The 16,792-nt window shown below is 41.3% G+C and overlaps 1 protein-coding gene across 14 annotated transcripts in view; it reads right to left on the reverse strand.

Moving 5' to 3' along the window:
- The window catches only part of RBMS3 (RNA binding motif single stranded interacting protein 3), a 629,715-nt gene that overhangs the window by 230,509 nt on the left and 382,414 nt on the right, over nt 1-16,792 (reverse strand). For all 14 annotated transcript variants that reach the window (XM_032459382.1, XM_032459381.1, XM_032459376.1 and 11 more), the window contains one exon: nt 8,211-8,368. In XM_032459382.1, coding sequence (XP_032315273.1) covers nt 8,211-8,368 — 158 coding nt within the window. The remainder of the gene's footprint in view (nt 1-8,210; nt 8,369-16,792) is intronic.

A 16,792-nucleotide genomic window follows, 5' to 3' on the forward strand; every position in this document is an offset into this window, starting at 1 on the left:
ACACACTGCGATCAGCTTCACGGTCATTTTTAAAGCATCATATATTTGCCTCCAGAGGCAATATTGCTATTTGCTTTTTAATGTTTTTAAACATTTCAATATTTTCATTATGTTTATTCTGAATCAGAGTTCGCTATTTTAGGAGGTGGGAGAAATTAAGAAGGAAGACTGCCAAGCAGGAGAAAGCAAGTCACTCAAGTGTCATTGCAGTTCAAGCCATTCAAAGTACAAAAACCGTATTTTCCATCGGCTGTTTATACTGACTTTTAATCATCAGGCTGATCCGTGTCTTCCTATAACCATGATTATCTTTTTTTCTTACTTAATGAAAAGAAGGAAGAACTGAACTGATTTATTTGGGAAACTTGCTGATTTGACGGGGAGAGGAAGAAGACAGGATTGCCTGTATGTTAAAAGTCATTCTCAAACAAAACTCCATGAGAATCAAATTAAGAGGAGTGGGGGGGGAGGCGGGGAGAGGAAACAAAGTTCTCTGGGCTCAGCGGTCTCTCACGCCCTTTAGCTCACCAGGGGACAGTCAATGTGTTTCTTAAAGAGGTTCTGTGTTCCCAGATGTTGAAGCAGGATTAATCGTGAATGCTTTTCCTTCTCTACTTGGGGTCATTCTTTGCTGGCCTCTCAAGACGCGCGTTCAATGTGATTTTTGTTAGACAAACGGTCTCATGTTTCTGGGGATGGGAAACGGACAGCATGAGCGCACGGTTGTGTCCCTCCAGACTCGGGCTGATGGATGTTGTGACCGTCACGCTGGAAGGGAAGGCGAGGTAGCCTGCTGGCATCCGCTGGCCCTGCAGCGGTGGCTCTGACCGTGTGACTGTCAGCATTGCCACTGTCAACTTTTGTTTCTGGCCGTTTACGACTTGGCTATAAAATGCTGCCTGCTGGGGACGTGGCTCTTACAAAATTGTTTTAAGTTACCAAAAAAAAAAAAAAAACAAAAAACAAAAAACCAGAACGGCAATAAAATAAAATGTCTGTGATTTCAGACACTATCTAGTGCTTCTGGAACTTTAAAAAGCCTGTAACTGTGGCATCTGTGAACCCTACTGGCATTCAAATGAAGGCTTTGAAGTTCATCCAAAGCATCATTATCAGTAAAGATACCTACCACCTTTGCTTTGAAGAGGTGATTATCAAAGAAGATTAATGTATAGCTTGCAAGTAAAATGATGATGAGTGGGTTCTTTCTCAGGAATTTTAGGCTTGCCTACACGTGAATCGAGAACCACATCTGGAGGGGGAGGGTGTAGCTCAAATGGTAGAGCGCATGCTTAGCACACACAAGGTCCTGGGTTCAATCCCCAGTGCCTCCTCCGAAAATCAATAAATAAGTAAACCTAATTACCTCCTCCTCAAAAAAAAATTTTTTTTTAAAAAAGAACCACATCCAGGATTTTGCCCCAAGATGATAGAATAGAAAACTCCAAGCACCCCTCCTCTCACTGGGACCACCAAGATCACAACCATTTACAGAGCAACTGTCAAGGAAGAAGACCGTGCCTTACCAGAGAAGGTCGTCCACAACCTAAGATACGAAGAAGGAGCCACAGTGGGGGGGGGGGGGGGGGCAGAGTCATGGCGAAGTCAGGACCCACACGCCCCAGTGGGAGAACCACTGATGGGAGGGTTATTACAACCACAGAGGTGCTCCCCCAAGGAGCCCCCCAGCCTGAGGCTCCCGAACCAGGAAGACAAGCCCCCCAAACGTTTGTCTTTGAAAGTCAGTGGAGCTTACTTTCCAGAGACCCAGAAGACTGTGGGAAATAGAGACTCCACTCTTCAAGGGGGGACACAGAAGCTCACAGGCTCCAGAACCAGTGCAGAAGTAGTCATTTGAAAGGAGGCTGGGTCAGACCCACCTGCTGACCTCGGAGTGTCTCCCCAAGAATAAAATACCTAAGGAGGTAAAAGACCTCTACTCAGAAAACTATGAAACACTGATGAAGGAAATTGAAGATGGCACAACAAAATGGAAAGACAAACTGTGCTCACAGACTTCAAGAATTAATATTGTTAAAATGGCCCTACTACCAAGGCAATCTACAGATTCAGTGTGATTCCTACCAAAATACCAAGAGCATTTTTCACCAGAACTAGAATAAATAATTTTAAACTTCTTATGGAAACACCAAAGATCCCAAATAGTCACAACAATCTTGAGAATAAAGAACAGAGCTGGAAGGAATTATGCTTCCTGGCTTCAGACTAGACTACAAAGCTACAGTAATCAAAACAGTATGGTACTGGCACAAAAACAAACAGATCAATAGAACAGAGCAGAGAGCCCAGAAATAAACCCACGCACTTACGGTCAATTAATCTATGACAAAGGCGGCAAGAATATACAATGAGGAAAAGATAATCTCTTTTATAAGTGGTGCTGGGAAACCAAGACAGCTACACGTAAAAGAATAAAATTAAAATATTTTCTCATACCATATACACAAATTAACTCAAAATGTAAGACTAGAAACCATAAAACTCCTAGAAGAAAACATAGGCAAAACACTCTGACATCAATCATAGAAAAATTTTTAATCTGTCTCCTAAGCAAAGGAAACAAAAGCAAAAATAAACAAATGGGATCTAATTAAATTTAAAAGCTTTTGCATAGCAAAGGGAACCATCAACAAAACAAAAAGACAGCCTTCTGAATTGGAAAAATTTGCAAATGATATGATGAATAAGAAGTTAATATCCAAAATATTTAAAAAGTACACATAACTCAATATTAAAAAAAAAAACCTAACAGCTAGATTAAAAAATAGGCAGAAGACCTGAATAGACATTTTTTCAATGAAGACATACAAATGGCCCATAGGCACATTAAAAAATGCTCAGCATTGCTAATTATCAGAGAAATGCAAATCAGAACCAAATGACATATCACCTCACAACTCCCAGAATGGCTGTTATCAAAAAGAACACAAATTACAAGTGTTGGCAAGGACATGGAGAAAAGGGAACCCTCCTGCACTGTTGGTGGGAATGTAAATTGGTGCAGCCTCTATGGAAAACAGTATGGAGGTTCCTCAGAAAACTAAAACTAAATCTACCATGTGATCCAGCAATTCCACTCCTGGGTATCTAACCAAGGAAAACACAGACAGTAATTGGAAAAGGTACATGCATCCCAATATTTCTGGCAGCATTATTTACAATAGCCAAGATATGGAAAGATCCTATGTGTTGATCAACTGATGAATGGATAAAGTGATACACACACACACACACACACACACACACACACACACACACACACACACAGATACCATGGAATACTACTCAGCCATATAAAAGAATAAAATGTTGCCATTTGTAACAACATGGATGAAGCTGGAGGATATTAAGCTTAGTGAAACAAGTCAGAGAGAAAGATAAATACTATATATGTTATCACTTACACGTGGAATCTAAAAAAATACAACCAACTAGTTAAAATAATAAAAAAGAAACAGATATAGAGAACAAACCAGCGGTTACCAATGGGAAAAGGGATGAGAGGAGTGTCAAGATAGGGGCAGGGTATTAAGAGGTACTAACTAGTATGTATACAATAAATGACACATTGTACAGCACCGGCTATACACTGTAGAACCAATATTTTATAAAAACTATAAACGGAGCATAATGTATAAAGATTTCAAATCAATATGTTGAACATCAGAAACTAATATAACAAGTGAAGATGACACAGGAAAAACACACCTGGCAGCTAGATGTTACCAATGACACCTGTCAAAAAAAAATTATTCATGTCACATGGATTGAAATAGTCATCAAGTTAAGAGCTGTGTACAATTTACTAGGCATAATTAGAGGCTGACTTTTATCTCAATTGCATAAGCGTTTTATCTTTTTATTTTTTTTGTTGGGGGGAGGTAATTAGGTTTATTTATTTATTTTTTAATGGAGATACTGGGGAATTGAACCCAGGACCTCGTGCGTGCTAGGAACACCCTCTACCCACTGTGCTATACCTTCCTCCCTAACATTTTCTTTTAATAATGCCTGTGACTCTGTGAACTTTCAGAGGACGAAACAACTTGTCAACCAATCAGAGTTGGGTTGATGGTGGTGTAATAGAAATTTCTCTAATATTCCAGGACAGTCATTTCAGAATCGGAGGATTGTGATCATCAGATGCTATGTCCCTGATTATTGCTACAGTCATACAAAAAAAAGATTTTATTTATTCATCATCAAAAATTAAACTCAGTTATGTGTCAGACAGCATTCTGGGTCCAGGTCCAGGTGCTGGGACAGGTACGAAGAAGAAGACATGGTCCCTATTCCTGAGCAGATAGGGAGAAAGTGACTGGAGTGATGAGGTTAGTCATTAGCACATTTTGAGAACGTGCAGTTTCAACAGAGGCACCAATAGGAACCAACTCCGGCTGGAACAGTCTCTAAGAGTGGAGCCCAGCAACCGGAGTCTTTGCAGACCCTCCAGATGATTCTGAGAACCAGTCCTAACGCCCTCAGATGCTGTTTCTCAAATTTCTGAGAGCAGCAGAGTTGCCCAAGGTGCTTATTAAAACCTCTCCCCTTCCTCTAATGCTGATTCAGTGGGTCCACGTGAGATCCAAATATCTGCATTTCTAACAATTTCCCAGGTGATGCTGTGGCTTCCGTCCTGAAAACTACTTTGAGAACCACATTCATTGCACGTCTCCCTTGCTCTCTCTCACCATCTGTGTCCCATCCTTGGAAGAAGTGAGGAAAGGAAGACTCAAGATCGTATCTGTTCTGTACGTCAGAGGGGGCGCCCCAGTTGAGAGTCTGGGTGGGAAAAGGATGATATTTTTCAAAGGAGGAAAACTTGTTTAAGAGTTACTTTGTGAACGATCACGTTAGTGATGGCCGTAGCCACAGCCGTTTGAGAAACGTTCAAGTGTGAAGAAGCAGGAATTTGAGCGGCTCTTCTTACATGGGGAATAGCTAAAATTATTTCCTCACACCACCAAATGAGGCCAATCACGTGAGACCCTGCTCCTTGGAATTTCAGGTGTAAGATACATGGAGAGGAAGGAAGACAGCTCAGTGGCAGACCATGTGCTTAGCATGCACGAGGTCCTGGGGCCAACTCCATTAAAAACTAACAAAAAACTAAAAATAAGAATTAGAAAAAAAGACACACGGAGGATGAAACACCTATTCTGTATCAGTGTCCTGGCCTTTTATAAAAGAGAGGCAAATTCATATTTTCTTTTGGTTTCTGGGGCAATAAGAAATCACTGGCTTGACTCGAACCTATGTTTTCCCTTTCAATCCACATGGAAATTTCTGAAATTGGAAAACGCATGATTCCGAGTAGAGAGACCTAACTCTCCATACCAGAATGTGATGGATAATTCACATTTAAAGCTCAACGTTTTAAAAGACCATGCAAGCCGTTTCTCCACCTAGGAACTTCATAGTTATGCAGTCTACCACCCACCCACCCGATCATCCAAAAATGGAAAAGAAAATTTTATGAAAAGAAATGTGCAATGCAGTGGGTGATGATGGAATTTCAAGAGTGATTTAATGATGACTGTGATCAATTTCACTCGAGGAAACAAAAACCAAACTTTGACGGGAGCTGTTATAGAGCACCTAATTTTGTCTGAAGGCTGGACTTGGAGGTCAGTGATGACTTCTTTGCAGGAAAGACCTTAAGCTTAAGCTGATGTCTGAGGGATGAAGGCAGAAGCCGGGGAGGAATCACAGAGAGTGTAACAGTCAAGGAGGCAGCTGGTGCCCAGGACAGGAGGTGGGAAGACAGACAGCCAGGAAGATGAGGCGTGTTGGGGATAAGGCCCTCAAGGACAGTGTTGACCAGGTAGGCAAACCCAATCACTCAGGCCATATAGAAGGGAAGTCAGCAGGCCCCTGACATGATCAGACCTGCATTTTTAAAGAATCGCTTTCTGGGAGAGGGTGTAGCTCAACTGGTAGAGCACATGCTTAACATGCACGAGATCCTGGGTTCAATTCCAGTACCTCCTCTGAAAATAAAGATGCAAATAAACCTAATTACCTTCCCTCTCAAAAAAAAAAAAAAAAAACCCAGAAACAAAATAAATAAATACATTTATTTAAAAAAAAGAATCACTTGTGGCTTCTATTTGCAGAATGCACTGAGGAAGACAGGGCTGCATTCAGAGAGGGCGTAAAATCACAGTTAAAACTCCCTTCTTCCCTCAGTTCCCAAAGAAAAGAAAACCTGTGCAGGTTTTGCTCTGCGACGATGTCACATACTACGATCACAGTCATGCCCCTTACTGCCTGCATTACTTGGCACTTAATGATGAATATTCTTCATTTTCAGCAAACTCCAAATGGACAGAAGAGATAAATGTGGGAGAAATGAAGAGCTCAGTTTTTCTGTCATGAGCGGAATCGTGGCCCCCACCAAGTTCCTGTTGAAGCCCTAAGTCATCGCAACCCGGAAGGGGACTGTACTTGGAGGCAGGACTATTAAAGGGGAAATGAAATCAACCCACGGCCAGATGGGTGGATCCTAATCCCATCTGACTGATGCCCTTCAAAGAAGAGATGAGGAAAAAACACAAAGGGAGGAACACGTGGAAATTCAAGGGAAAGGAGACCCTCTACAAGACGCAGAGGAAACCAAACCTACCGACACATTGATCTTGGACGTCTAGCCTCTAAAATCAGGAGAAAATTAATTTCTGTCGTTTAACCCCACCCCCACCTGCCTGTCGTACTGTTACAGCAGCCGAGCAAATGAATACACTTTGTTCCCCAAATCCTTTGTTTTAAAAATAATAGATCTCCTTAGAAAATGTGTTCTCTGGATGAGTTTGAAACATTCGTTTCTCAGCAGAAGCACAGATGAAGGAGAAACTCATTTGTTGGAGAAAGTTTTGGGGTGGGGGGTGGGGGCAGGAGGTGGGGAAAGAAGCAAAGGACTGTGCGTGCCTCACAAAGGAGTCATTTCAGCCCCTCCCGCTCTGGCCAGGCCCCAAAGGCAGGCTGTGCACCACCAAGAATGATGACACTGGCACGTTTCAGAGACCCAGGTGGTCTGATGAGCTCTGCCTTGACCATGAAAGTCAACCGCCAACAAGGTTCTGAAAGCTCGAATGCCTCATGCGTGCGCTCAAGTCAGGGAGATATTTTTCATTCTTCTTCACGTCACTGGACACGTGCCCTGCCTGCGTCTCTTGGTCTACTATGTGCAGAACATCGTGAGGAATGAAAAAGGATTTTCAGACACGGTCCGTGACCTCAAGAAAGTCAAGTTAGGGATCAGTGAATATTTACGTGGTCTTATCTTTGCAAGTGGGTTAACGGAAGTTGGTCTGGGATGGTCTTCCCAGGGGATGGCAGGGTTCACCAAAGGTGGACACACCCGCCTGCGAGGGGCTGCCTTCCAGGTGACTCGGACATCCACCCGTCCACTGGTGCCAAGTCAGCGGGAGGCACAGAGGCACACCAGCCAGCCTCTACTTGTCTCCTCTGCCCTCCAGCGGCTTCTTTTTCTCTGTAGTTTCCTCAACTTTGTTTTTTCTTGAAAGCACAGCAGGAGCAACCACTGTTAACTCCATCCCTGGCTGAGATCCTCTTTGGTAAACATTCTCTTCAAGTTAAAATGAAAACTTCTCTTTCTTTTCCCGATGATGAAAAAAAAGTACCATTTGCTCTTTTTCTGGTCTGTTTAAAACATCAAAAGCATCCAGCCAGGGCCTCTTAAACGCAAATGCCCTCTTCACCTCCGCTTTTTAGTTCTGAGTTCCTTGGGGCTTCCCAACAATTCCTCTTCCTCTAAATCTTTCCTTTCTTCTCCCTTCGCCAGACTGAGAAATTGTACCATCTTGATCTTGGGAAATTAATGCAAAAACATTTGGATGCTTTGTTCACGACATGGGCTCTTTGGCTGTGGGTACAGGCCATTTATGACCCCTGGGAGGAGTCAGCAGCATCTCATTTTGTTGATTTACAGGCATAGAGAGGACTGGGAACTGGCTATGCATATTATTATGACTTGAGACACATACAGAACTTTCTATGTCAATATTTTAGCAAGAAAAACATACAATTACGTTGGAATACTTCGACTCGAAGGCAAGATGCAGAGAGTTGGTTTGATAAGCTACTTTTTCCTTGAATTTTCTATAATCTAGGGCTAGAAAGGGATGGAATGGAAAGGAAACAGGTAATACACAGAGCAGGTGTCTCACCTGGCGAAGCCAACGCCTCTGCTGACTCCATTGGCGTCTCTCAGTATTCTTGTGGAAATGACGTGTCCGAAGGGTTTCAGCATATTCTCAAGCTCCTGCTCGTCCATAGAAATGGGGAGATTGGAGATGTATAGGTTGGTTGGGTCTTGCTCTTGTTGCTAAGAGGGGGAAAAAAAAAAGCATTGCTTTGAATATTGAGAAACTTTGCACAAATGGATACACTCTGCTTAACCTGCGATCTCAATTCCAATCTTCAACGTGCTCCTGAAAGTTCTTTCACTAAGGGCATCATTTCTTTTCACTGCATTCCTTCTTGCCAACATGTTTCCCCTAGAAATGTCATTGATGAAAACCAAATGTTGTGTCCAGCCTTCCTTAGAAAAGACTAATAAACTTTTATTGCAATTGAACTGAGGCAAATAATGGATATTCTATTACCACTAACTGGTCTATTAGCACTAACTAGTTTATTACTGCTCTAACTACCATCACCATTAGTAACTAACGTTGCATTGAGTCAGTGCTCATAACGTGAGAGGCATTGTTTTAAGCATTTAATATACATTATTTTCTTCAATATTCTCAGGAAATATAATTGCTACTTTTTTACAGATGACAAAATTGACCCCTAACGTGTCTAGGTTACCTAGCTCGTAAGTGTCAAAGCCAAGGTTGAAATCTGGGGGTTGCACTGAAAGTCTGTGGGCTTCACAGTCCTGCTCCACTGCCTGCCCTTAGCCCAATGGGGAAAAAAGAAAGGTGGTCCTAGGACAGCGTTTACCACCAGCCGCAGCATCAGTGGGGGAGTTGGTAGGAGTGCAAACTCACAGGACCCACCCTGGGAATCAGAGGCTTGCGGGTGGGGGGCAAGTGATCTGTGTTTTGGCAAGCCCCCAGGTGGTTCTGATGACTGTCATATTTGAGAACTGGCTGCCACAGACCCCAACTGAATATTTATATCTGAATGAGATCAGAATGCTTATCATTTTCTGATCGAGCAGCAGTAGTGCTTAAAATAAGCTTTGCTAAATAGAATGAGAAATCAAACAACCGCTAGCATTATGTCTACGTGCATGAATGTTTTCCGTTCCACACCATGAATTAATAAGTCGGAACTTCATTGTATGTATGTCTCAAAATACAGCAGAGCCAAAATCCTAACGTGATTCATCATTAATATCAAAATAGATCAGATATTTAAATGAATTATTATATCTTAACCCAATCAATAAATTTAACTTCAACTTCAAGAAGATATGTGATTAAATTGGAAAAAGCAGTTCTGAAGTCTCTAGGAAACATTATATAACAGTAAAATCTCTTTGTGAAAAGATGGTATCAGATTCCGCAGAAAATTTGAGGTCTTCAGCACAGTGAAAAACACACAATAAGCAAGATTCCAAATATTATTACAAGTCAAGAAGCAATTTTGGCATGCATCTAAACTCCGTTATTTTTAACAGCTCTAAATATTCCGACAGGTCATCATAGTTTTACTAAGCTTTGAGACGAACAATAACTATCATTAGGTTGTTTTCTAGATGTAGTTTAGTATTCAAACTTTTTTTTAATCACCATGAAAAAAAATGGCACAATAAACGTAATCGATCAGGAAAAGACAACACAGCTTTAGTATTTAGGAACAGTGTAAATGTAATGTCTAAGAAAACGAATATACGTATGTACATGCATGACTGGGACACTGTGCTATGCACAGAAATTGACACATTGTAATTGACTGTACTTCAATTTAAAAATAAAAAAAATTGGAAGAGTGTAAATGTAGAAACTGTACAACTGTAGTCAGTGTCTCTCTCTCTCTCACACACACACACCACTAGTTAATGTCATGACCTTAGAGAGAAAAGAGAGATAATATTTTTCCTAAGTGGCCATGACCATGTCCCCCTCCCCTTGAAGGCGTGATGAGAAAAGAAAGAGTAGGTTTGTTATTATGTATCTGAAACACTAAGTACATACAACTTTCAACTTTACATTATTTTACTACCCATGATTTAATTTTAATCTTCACATCATTACTCCAAAGGTAACTAGGCAAATATCATCATACTTACTGGATAATGAGGACATGGAGGCATAAAAAATTCATCATCTGACCCGAGGACAATCCGATAATTAGCGACAAGGTTCAGATAAGATTTACTCAAGTTTCCCATCTTCCAGCTCAGTGTAATTTCTGCTACCCCAAGGTTTCCCAAGTTTCAATCATTTGCATATCATCTTAGAAAATGTGCCAGCCACGTACTATGAAAGTTTTCTTTAAATCAAAATACCTTTGGGATTAAGTAACTCCACTTTAAAAAGATAACGTTATGTTGCTACCTTAGCTAAAAAGCCAGTATCACCTGGCATTAACAGGTCAGGATAAAAATTGGTAATAAATTAATGTTATTAAATTATATTAGATACCGTTTGGGGGCAGAAGACTTTGACCCTCGTGGTCGACTCTCTCTTAGTTACAAATGGGATTCCTAGTTAAGAGAAGTATTAAGCACACTGGGACCAGACAGATACTTTTTCCTGGGATAAATCAGAATTGAGAGAGAGTTAAGAAATGAACAACTTTCTCATGATGTGAGTTCTGGATCTTACACACCTAGATCAACTCACATTCTGTCAAAGATACACATTCTGAGGCTTGAGAGTTCTTGCCTTAACCCGAGAGTGGGCTGCACCACATGGCAGTGAACTGCATTGGTTGGAATTTGCCCCAAATCCTGTACCCCTGTGTCCTTGATGAGGCCAAAAAACCATACGTAACCAATCCCACTCTCCCAGCCTACTGTACCGATCGTTTCATTTTCTAAAGGAGCAGTGTAACAGTTTAGCCCAATTCAAGTCCATTTCCAAATTCCTACATTGCCGCTTCTCAGGATGCTGTGCAATTAACACACAGAGCGTAGTACTTTACAGATTGCCCGGTAAGCTGTCTCCTGAAATCAAATTCAAACAGCAACACCAACTCCGTAATCTCTGTTCACAGAGACACCACAGAATTGGAGAGTGTCATTCCTTAATCTGTATTCACAGAAAGAACATAGCATCAGGCAGTGTTATTCATTATGTAATTCTGTCCTTGGAAATACAATATTAGTCCTGAACATATCTGTTGACTTGACAATTGAATTTAATTTCTGGCTAGCATGAACTTTAATAAATACATTTATATTTTTATTTTCCATTTCACTTATGTGTCAAGTTTATGTAAATAGATGGTCTCTTTCAGAAGGTTCTTTGGCACTGAGAACCTCAGTGAACTCACCTTTTAAATATGCAGAAAAGTAACTCATGTGATAACTTGCAATCTTAAAGAATCTTTTCAGAATCTTTTTAACTTAAATTTTCATGATCATTTAAGTCCAGAATGGACCTAAAGGGGAATCCTGTCCAATCTGATCATTTAACCGATGGGGAAAAAAAACCCCAAAACAAACAGAAAGTAGAGTAGTGCTCGTTACTGACTCAAGGCCACCCAGCTAATTAGTAACAGGCTAGCAAAGGAACCCACATTCTTTCATAGCTGGTCCAATGTTCTTCCCAATTCTTAACCCTGCCTTTCCTCTTCAACTCCAATGAACAGCAGATAGAAGGTGTTGTGCAAAGGAATATTAGTATAGACAAGAATAAATGCCTCTGTCAAGAGTGAACCCGAATGTAAACTATGGACTTTGGTTGATAATAATGTGCCCATGTTGGTTCGTCGATTGTACCAAATATGCCTCACTGATGAGGGATGCTGAGGGGAGGGGAGTATGTGGGGGGGGGGGCCCTACGTGCGAACTCTCTGTATTTCCTGCTCAATTCTGCTGTGAACCTTCAACTGCTCTAAAGGAATAAAGTCTATTTAAAAAAAAAAAAAGAATAAATGCCTCTGAATACCTTGTTTCATTCACTTTTGCTTATTCATCAGTTAGCTTTACAGAGTTAAGTTTACAAAAAAAAATAATAAATAAAGATTTCCTAGCCTTCGTCGGCATTTCACACATCATGCACTGAATGCATACTCTGCAGTACAGAGCCGTCTGTAAAAATACATGACTACAATTCACACATCCATTACATTTAATTGACTGGGCCACCACAAGGAGCGCCTCCGTTTTCGTCAGTTTCTGTATCTTTTCATTCACAGAGGGATTTCCGGACTTACTATTCAGTTGTGTCACAAGATTATTAAAAACTTAGGAAAGTCTCCTCTCCATTGCTAATGGGTGCAGTGACCTTCTTATTTTATCTAAGAATATGTAAACATTTTTTTTCCTGAAACTATCTCAATTTTTTTTTCAGATTTTTAGTGGTAGATTTATTGGTGCTCTTTTACCTTTTTTTTTTTTTTTTTTAAAACAGTTTAAGACAACTTCAGAACTTCAGAACGTTTCAAGGATGACTAGCAAATGACTAGAAATGGAGGACAGAATTGTTGCCCGTACTTAGATCAAAGGTTGTGTCTGGGGCTGTGGGTTTTTTGTTTTTTTTTGGCTGGGGTGGAAGGTAATTAGGTTTATTTATTCATTTATTTTTAGAGGATGGACTGGGGATTGAACCCAGGACCTCGTGCATGCTAGGCACATGCTCTATCACTGAGCTACACCCTCCCCGACCGGGCTGTGTTTCTTGGGTACACATTATGACAATTATATACATGTGATTCTGAAAAAGGCAGTAGGAGGAGATTGCAAAACTCGACCTGATAACATTCTCAGGCTGATGAAATTATATGTAAATCTTCAGGAAGTAGTTATCTGGCATTAGCGATTTCAGAGGAGTGCTTCTCAAGCCACCTATGGTGGGGACCATTTCTTTCCAATCTGTCACAAACCAATATTTATAAAATACTTACATATGTCAAAGTTAATGGAACAAAATGAAATATATACAGAATTCAAGTTGCAATTTTTAAAATTATATTCCATAGACCAAAATTACAGTTGGATTAAATGCCATGTTAATACGACCCTGTTATAAAAGGTCTGAAATGCTTACTCTTTGTGCCTGGACTAATTTCACTGCAAACAAGTACTATTTCATGGACCAAATTTTAATACTGTCTTAGGGACAATATTCCTATTGTTTTCTCTGATAATTTAACACCCTGGGGTCTTTCTAGGTTATTAGCTTTGGCCTACTTTATATATTATCAAGTCTATTTTTTTAATCACAAATTGTATGTAATCAATTTATAGTCATTTTTTTTTTTAACTGTTAGGTGGACAAAGCCATCTCAAGATGAACTGTCCCCAAGCAGTGGTGACAAAATATCCTGTAGACACTTGAAACAACTCTGAAGCAAACATGTGGCTATGATATTTTAAAAACACACTGAAGGGGCTGTTCATATAGACTGAAGAAAATAATACTATTACCTTACATAGAGCAGAGTTTTATAGTATTTAAGGTGTTTCAGGGCCATTTATTTTACTTTGTGTGGCCCTTTATAATCACCCCAAGCAGGAGATAGGGCAAGACTTCCTCTGTTCACTCTGTAAATGAGAGAATTGGTTCGGGTATCTTAAGAGGGAAACCAAGGTCACACGGCGCGGAAGTGAATACACGACATCGTAAGGGATGCTTTTTGACTCTGGCTCTGGGACTCTTTCTGCTCAAGTACACCAACTCTGGAGATTGCCTGTAAACGCTGCTGCTCCACGGATCGCACCGGTAGAAAGAAAAATCAATGGGGAGGCACAGGAGCGACTGGTTTTTTTTTAACGGAACCGTCTGTTCTAAACGCAGTAGCCGTTTAAAAATTAACAGTAATAAAAACTCAAGGTCTTCCCTCTCCCTGGAAGCAGAGGCAGGGAGTCAGAGCCGCCTGTATTAACAAGCTGCTCTGAAGGCATCAGCGGTTTCGGAAGTAGTTTGCAGTAACTCTGTACAAAGATGTTCTTACCCGTCTAGTACTGTTGTCCTCATGTTGGGTGCATGGTTACAGGAGTCACAGCACCTGCTGGCAAGACCTGGAGGAGGAAACATGCTTTCTGGCCGTACCTGCTTCAGTGCCATCCATGTGGGCGATGATGAATTCACATTTGCCAACTTGACAGGGACACAGAATGCCCAGAGAGTCAGTCAAGCGTCACTTCTGGATCCACCTGACCTCCACCCTGGGAGGGTGTTTTCTAGATGGATTTAACATTTAAATGCATTTGCTGACTGAGTAAAACGAAGTGTCCTCTCTAATGTGGGTGGGCCTCACCCAATCAGTTGAAGCTCTGAAAAAGGCTGATCCTCCCTCAAGAGAGAATTCCTCCTGGGAGCGGGGAGGGTAGAGCTCAGTGGCAGAGCACGTGCTTTTAGCATGCACAAGGTTCTGGGTTCATCCCCAGCACCTCCATTAAAAAGGTAAATGAAAGTAAACCTAATTATCTCCCTCCCACCCCCCCAAAAAGATAATATAAAATAAGTGAATTAATATGTTTAAAAAAGAGAGAGAGAGAGAATTCCTCCTGCCTCACGGCTTTCAAGCTGGGGCATTGTTTGTTTTTTTTCCTTGCCTTTGGATTCAAATGGAAACATTCGTTCTCCTGGTCTCCTGCCAGCTGATTGCAGAGCTTGCAACTTGCTAGCATCCATAATCAGGTAAGCAGATTCCATGGAATAAATCTCCTTTCACATACACACACAACCATCCCTGGTTGTTTCTCTGGAGAATCCCAACTAACACAACAGGTTCATTTTGTCAAATCTGGCTTGCTATGAAAATAGAAGGGCGCATGCTCAGCTCTGACCATCACAGTAGGTCCACTGTGTTCTCCAGTCCCAAAGCCACAGCCTCCAACCAGGGAAAGAGAGCCTCGGCCTTCCCCTAAGAAAGGGGCTCTGGAAGCCTCCATTTGTGGTGATGCATTAAAGACCATTAAAGGGAAAGTAAAGAAGGACTGCCAAGAAGTGGGCTTCCATCCCTCAGTGGTGCCCAAGAAATGTGTCCTCTGTCCTATTTGCTAAACAGTGAAGGAGAATGCCCCGTGGTTTCCACTGCCTTCTCCCTCTGCCACAAGAATGGGTCATTTCTCTTCCCCTCCTGTGCACAGTGACGGCACCAGAGTAAGCATCCACCAGTGCTCCCTCCCAAAGCACCCATTGGAACAATGTCCCGAAAATAAGAACCAATAAGACCAGTTTCCCTAAAATAAGAATCAATAATTGTACAACATGGGGAATATAGCCAACATTTTATGATAACTAAACAGAGTATAACCTTTAAAAACTGTGAATTACTACACTGTATATGTAACATATCAGATATCAACTATACTTCAATTTAAAAATACGATATTGTAAAATAAATATATAAATAAATTCTAAATTTTTTTTTAAAAAAGAACAAAAAAAAAGAACCAATAAGAACAGCTTCCTTAAAATAAGAACCAATAATTGAACAACATGGAGAATATAGCCAATATTTTATGGTAACTATAAATAGAGTACAACCTTTAGAAATTGCGAATTACTATATTGTACATCAACTATTCTTTAGTTTAAAAAATATGATATTGTAAAATAAATACATAAGAAAGAAAAAATTTTTAAAAAGGAAAAACCAAGAACCAATAAATACAGTTCCCCTAAAATAAGAACCAGTAAGAACAATGCCCCTAAAATAAGAACCAATAAGAACGTCCCTAAAATAAGAACCAATAAGGACAATGTCCGTAAAATAAGAACCAATAAGGACAATGTCCCTAAAATAAGAACCAATAAGGACAATGTCCGTAAAATAAGAACCAATAGGAACGTCCCTAAAATAAGAACCAATAAGGACAGCTTCCCCAAGGAGCACACGTTTTAAAAGCAGGATTCCGTTATTCCAGACGTCATGTAAGCACAGCATTGGCAGCTGGAACGCCCGTCCCCGAGTCCAATCGTGGGGTTAACTCCGATGACGAACTCAGCGGAGGCCTGGGAAACCGGGTCTGGAGCTCAGGACCCCCTGACCTGCCGCCCTGGGCGTGCTATTCTTTCAGGCAGGGCTGCCTTTGCTTTCCAGATCAGTCAAGCTCCTTGGGGTTGAGGGGCCCCGCGAGTGGCGAGGTGGGCCTCCCGCACCTCCGGGACTGACTCTGAGTGACCGGTGGTCCTGGGACAGGCGGCCAGCTTGGCTCCCTGTGACCGCTCCCTCCACACGCACCTCCTGAACTCAGCTCAGTGTCACCTGATGTGATGGTCACTGCTGTGAGAAAACGCTTCATTACCCTTATACAACTCTGAGATCTCTCTGTGGCTTTATGGTCAGGTGTTACTACATCAGAGACGCGCGGTTTTGAACTCAGGGTCCTGGCAGTCAAGAGGGAGGGCAGGCGACGAAACTACAGAGAAGGTCTCAACGTTGTAAACAAATCACGTCCTTGTTTCCTCTGTGCCACCCACCTCTCTGAAAGGGCTCTCCCTGCTGTGAGCTCTGGGACAGCAAGTTGTCACCTGATTTGTGATCATGACCATGACCCTCCTTCAAGCAACCGGGATTATGGAAACAGCATGGACGTGGCCAGACTTTGGCGGCGAGACCCTGTTCATTTCTTCTGGAATAATCACCATGTATACCGATATAGATCAGATGCAAACCA

This window comes from Camelus ferus, chromosome 17 (assembly GCF_009834535.1).
Source record: "Camelus ferus isolate YT-003-E chromosome 17, BCGSAC_Cfer_1.0, whole genome shotgun sequence".
Lineage (NCBI taxonomy): Eukaryota > Metazoa > Chordata > Mammalia > Artiodactyla > Camelidae > Camelus > Camelus ferus.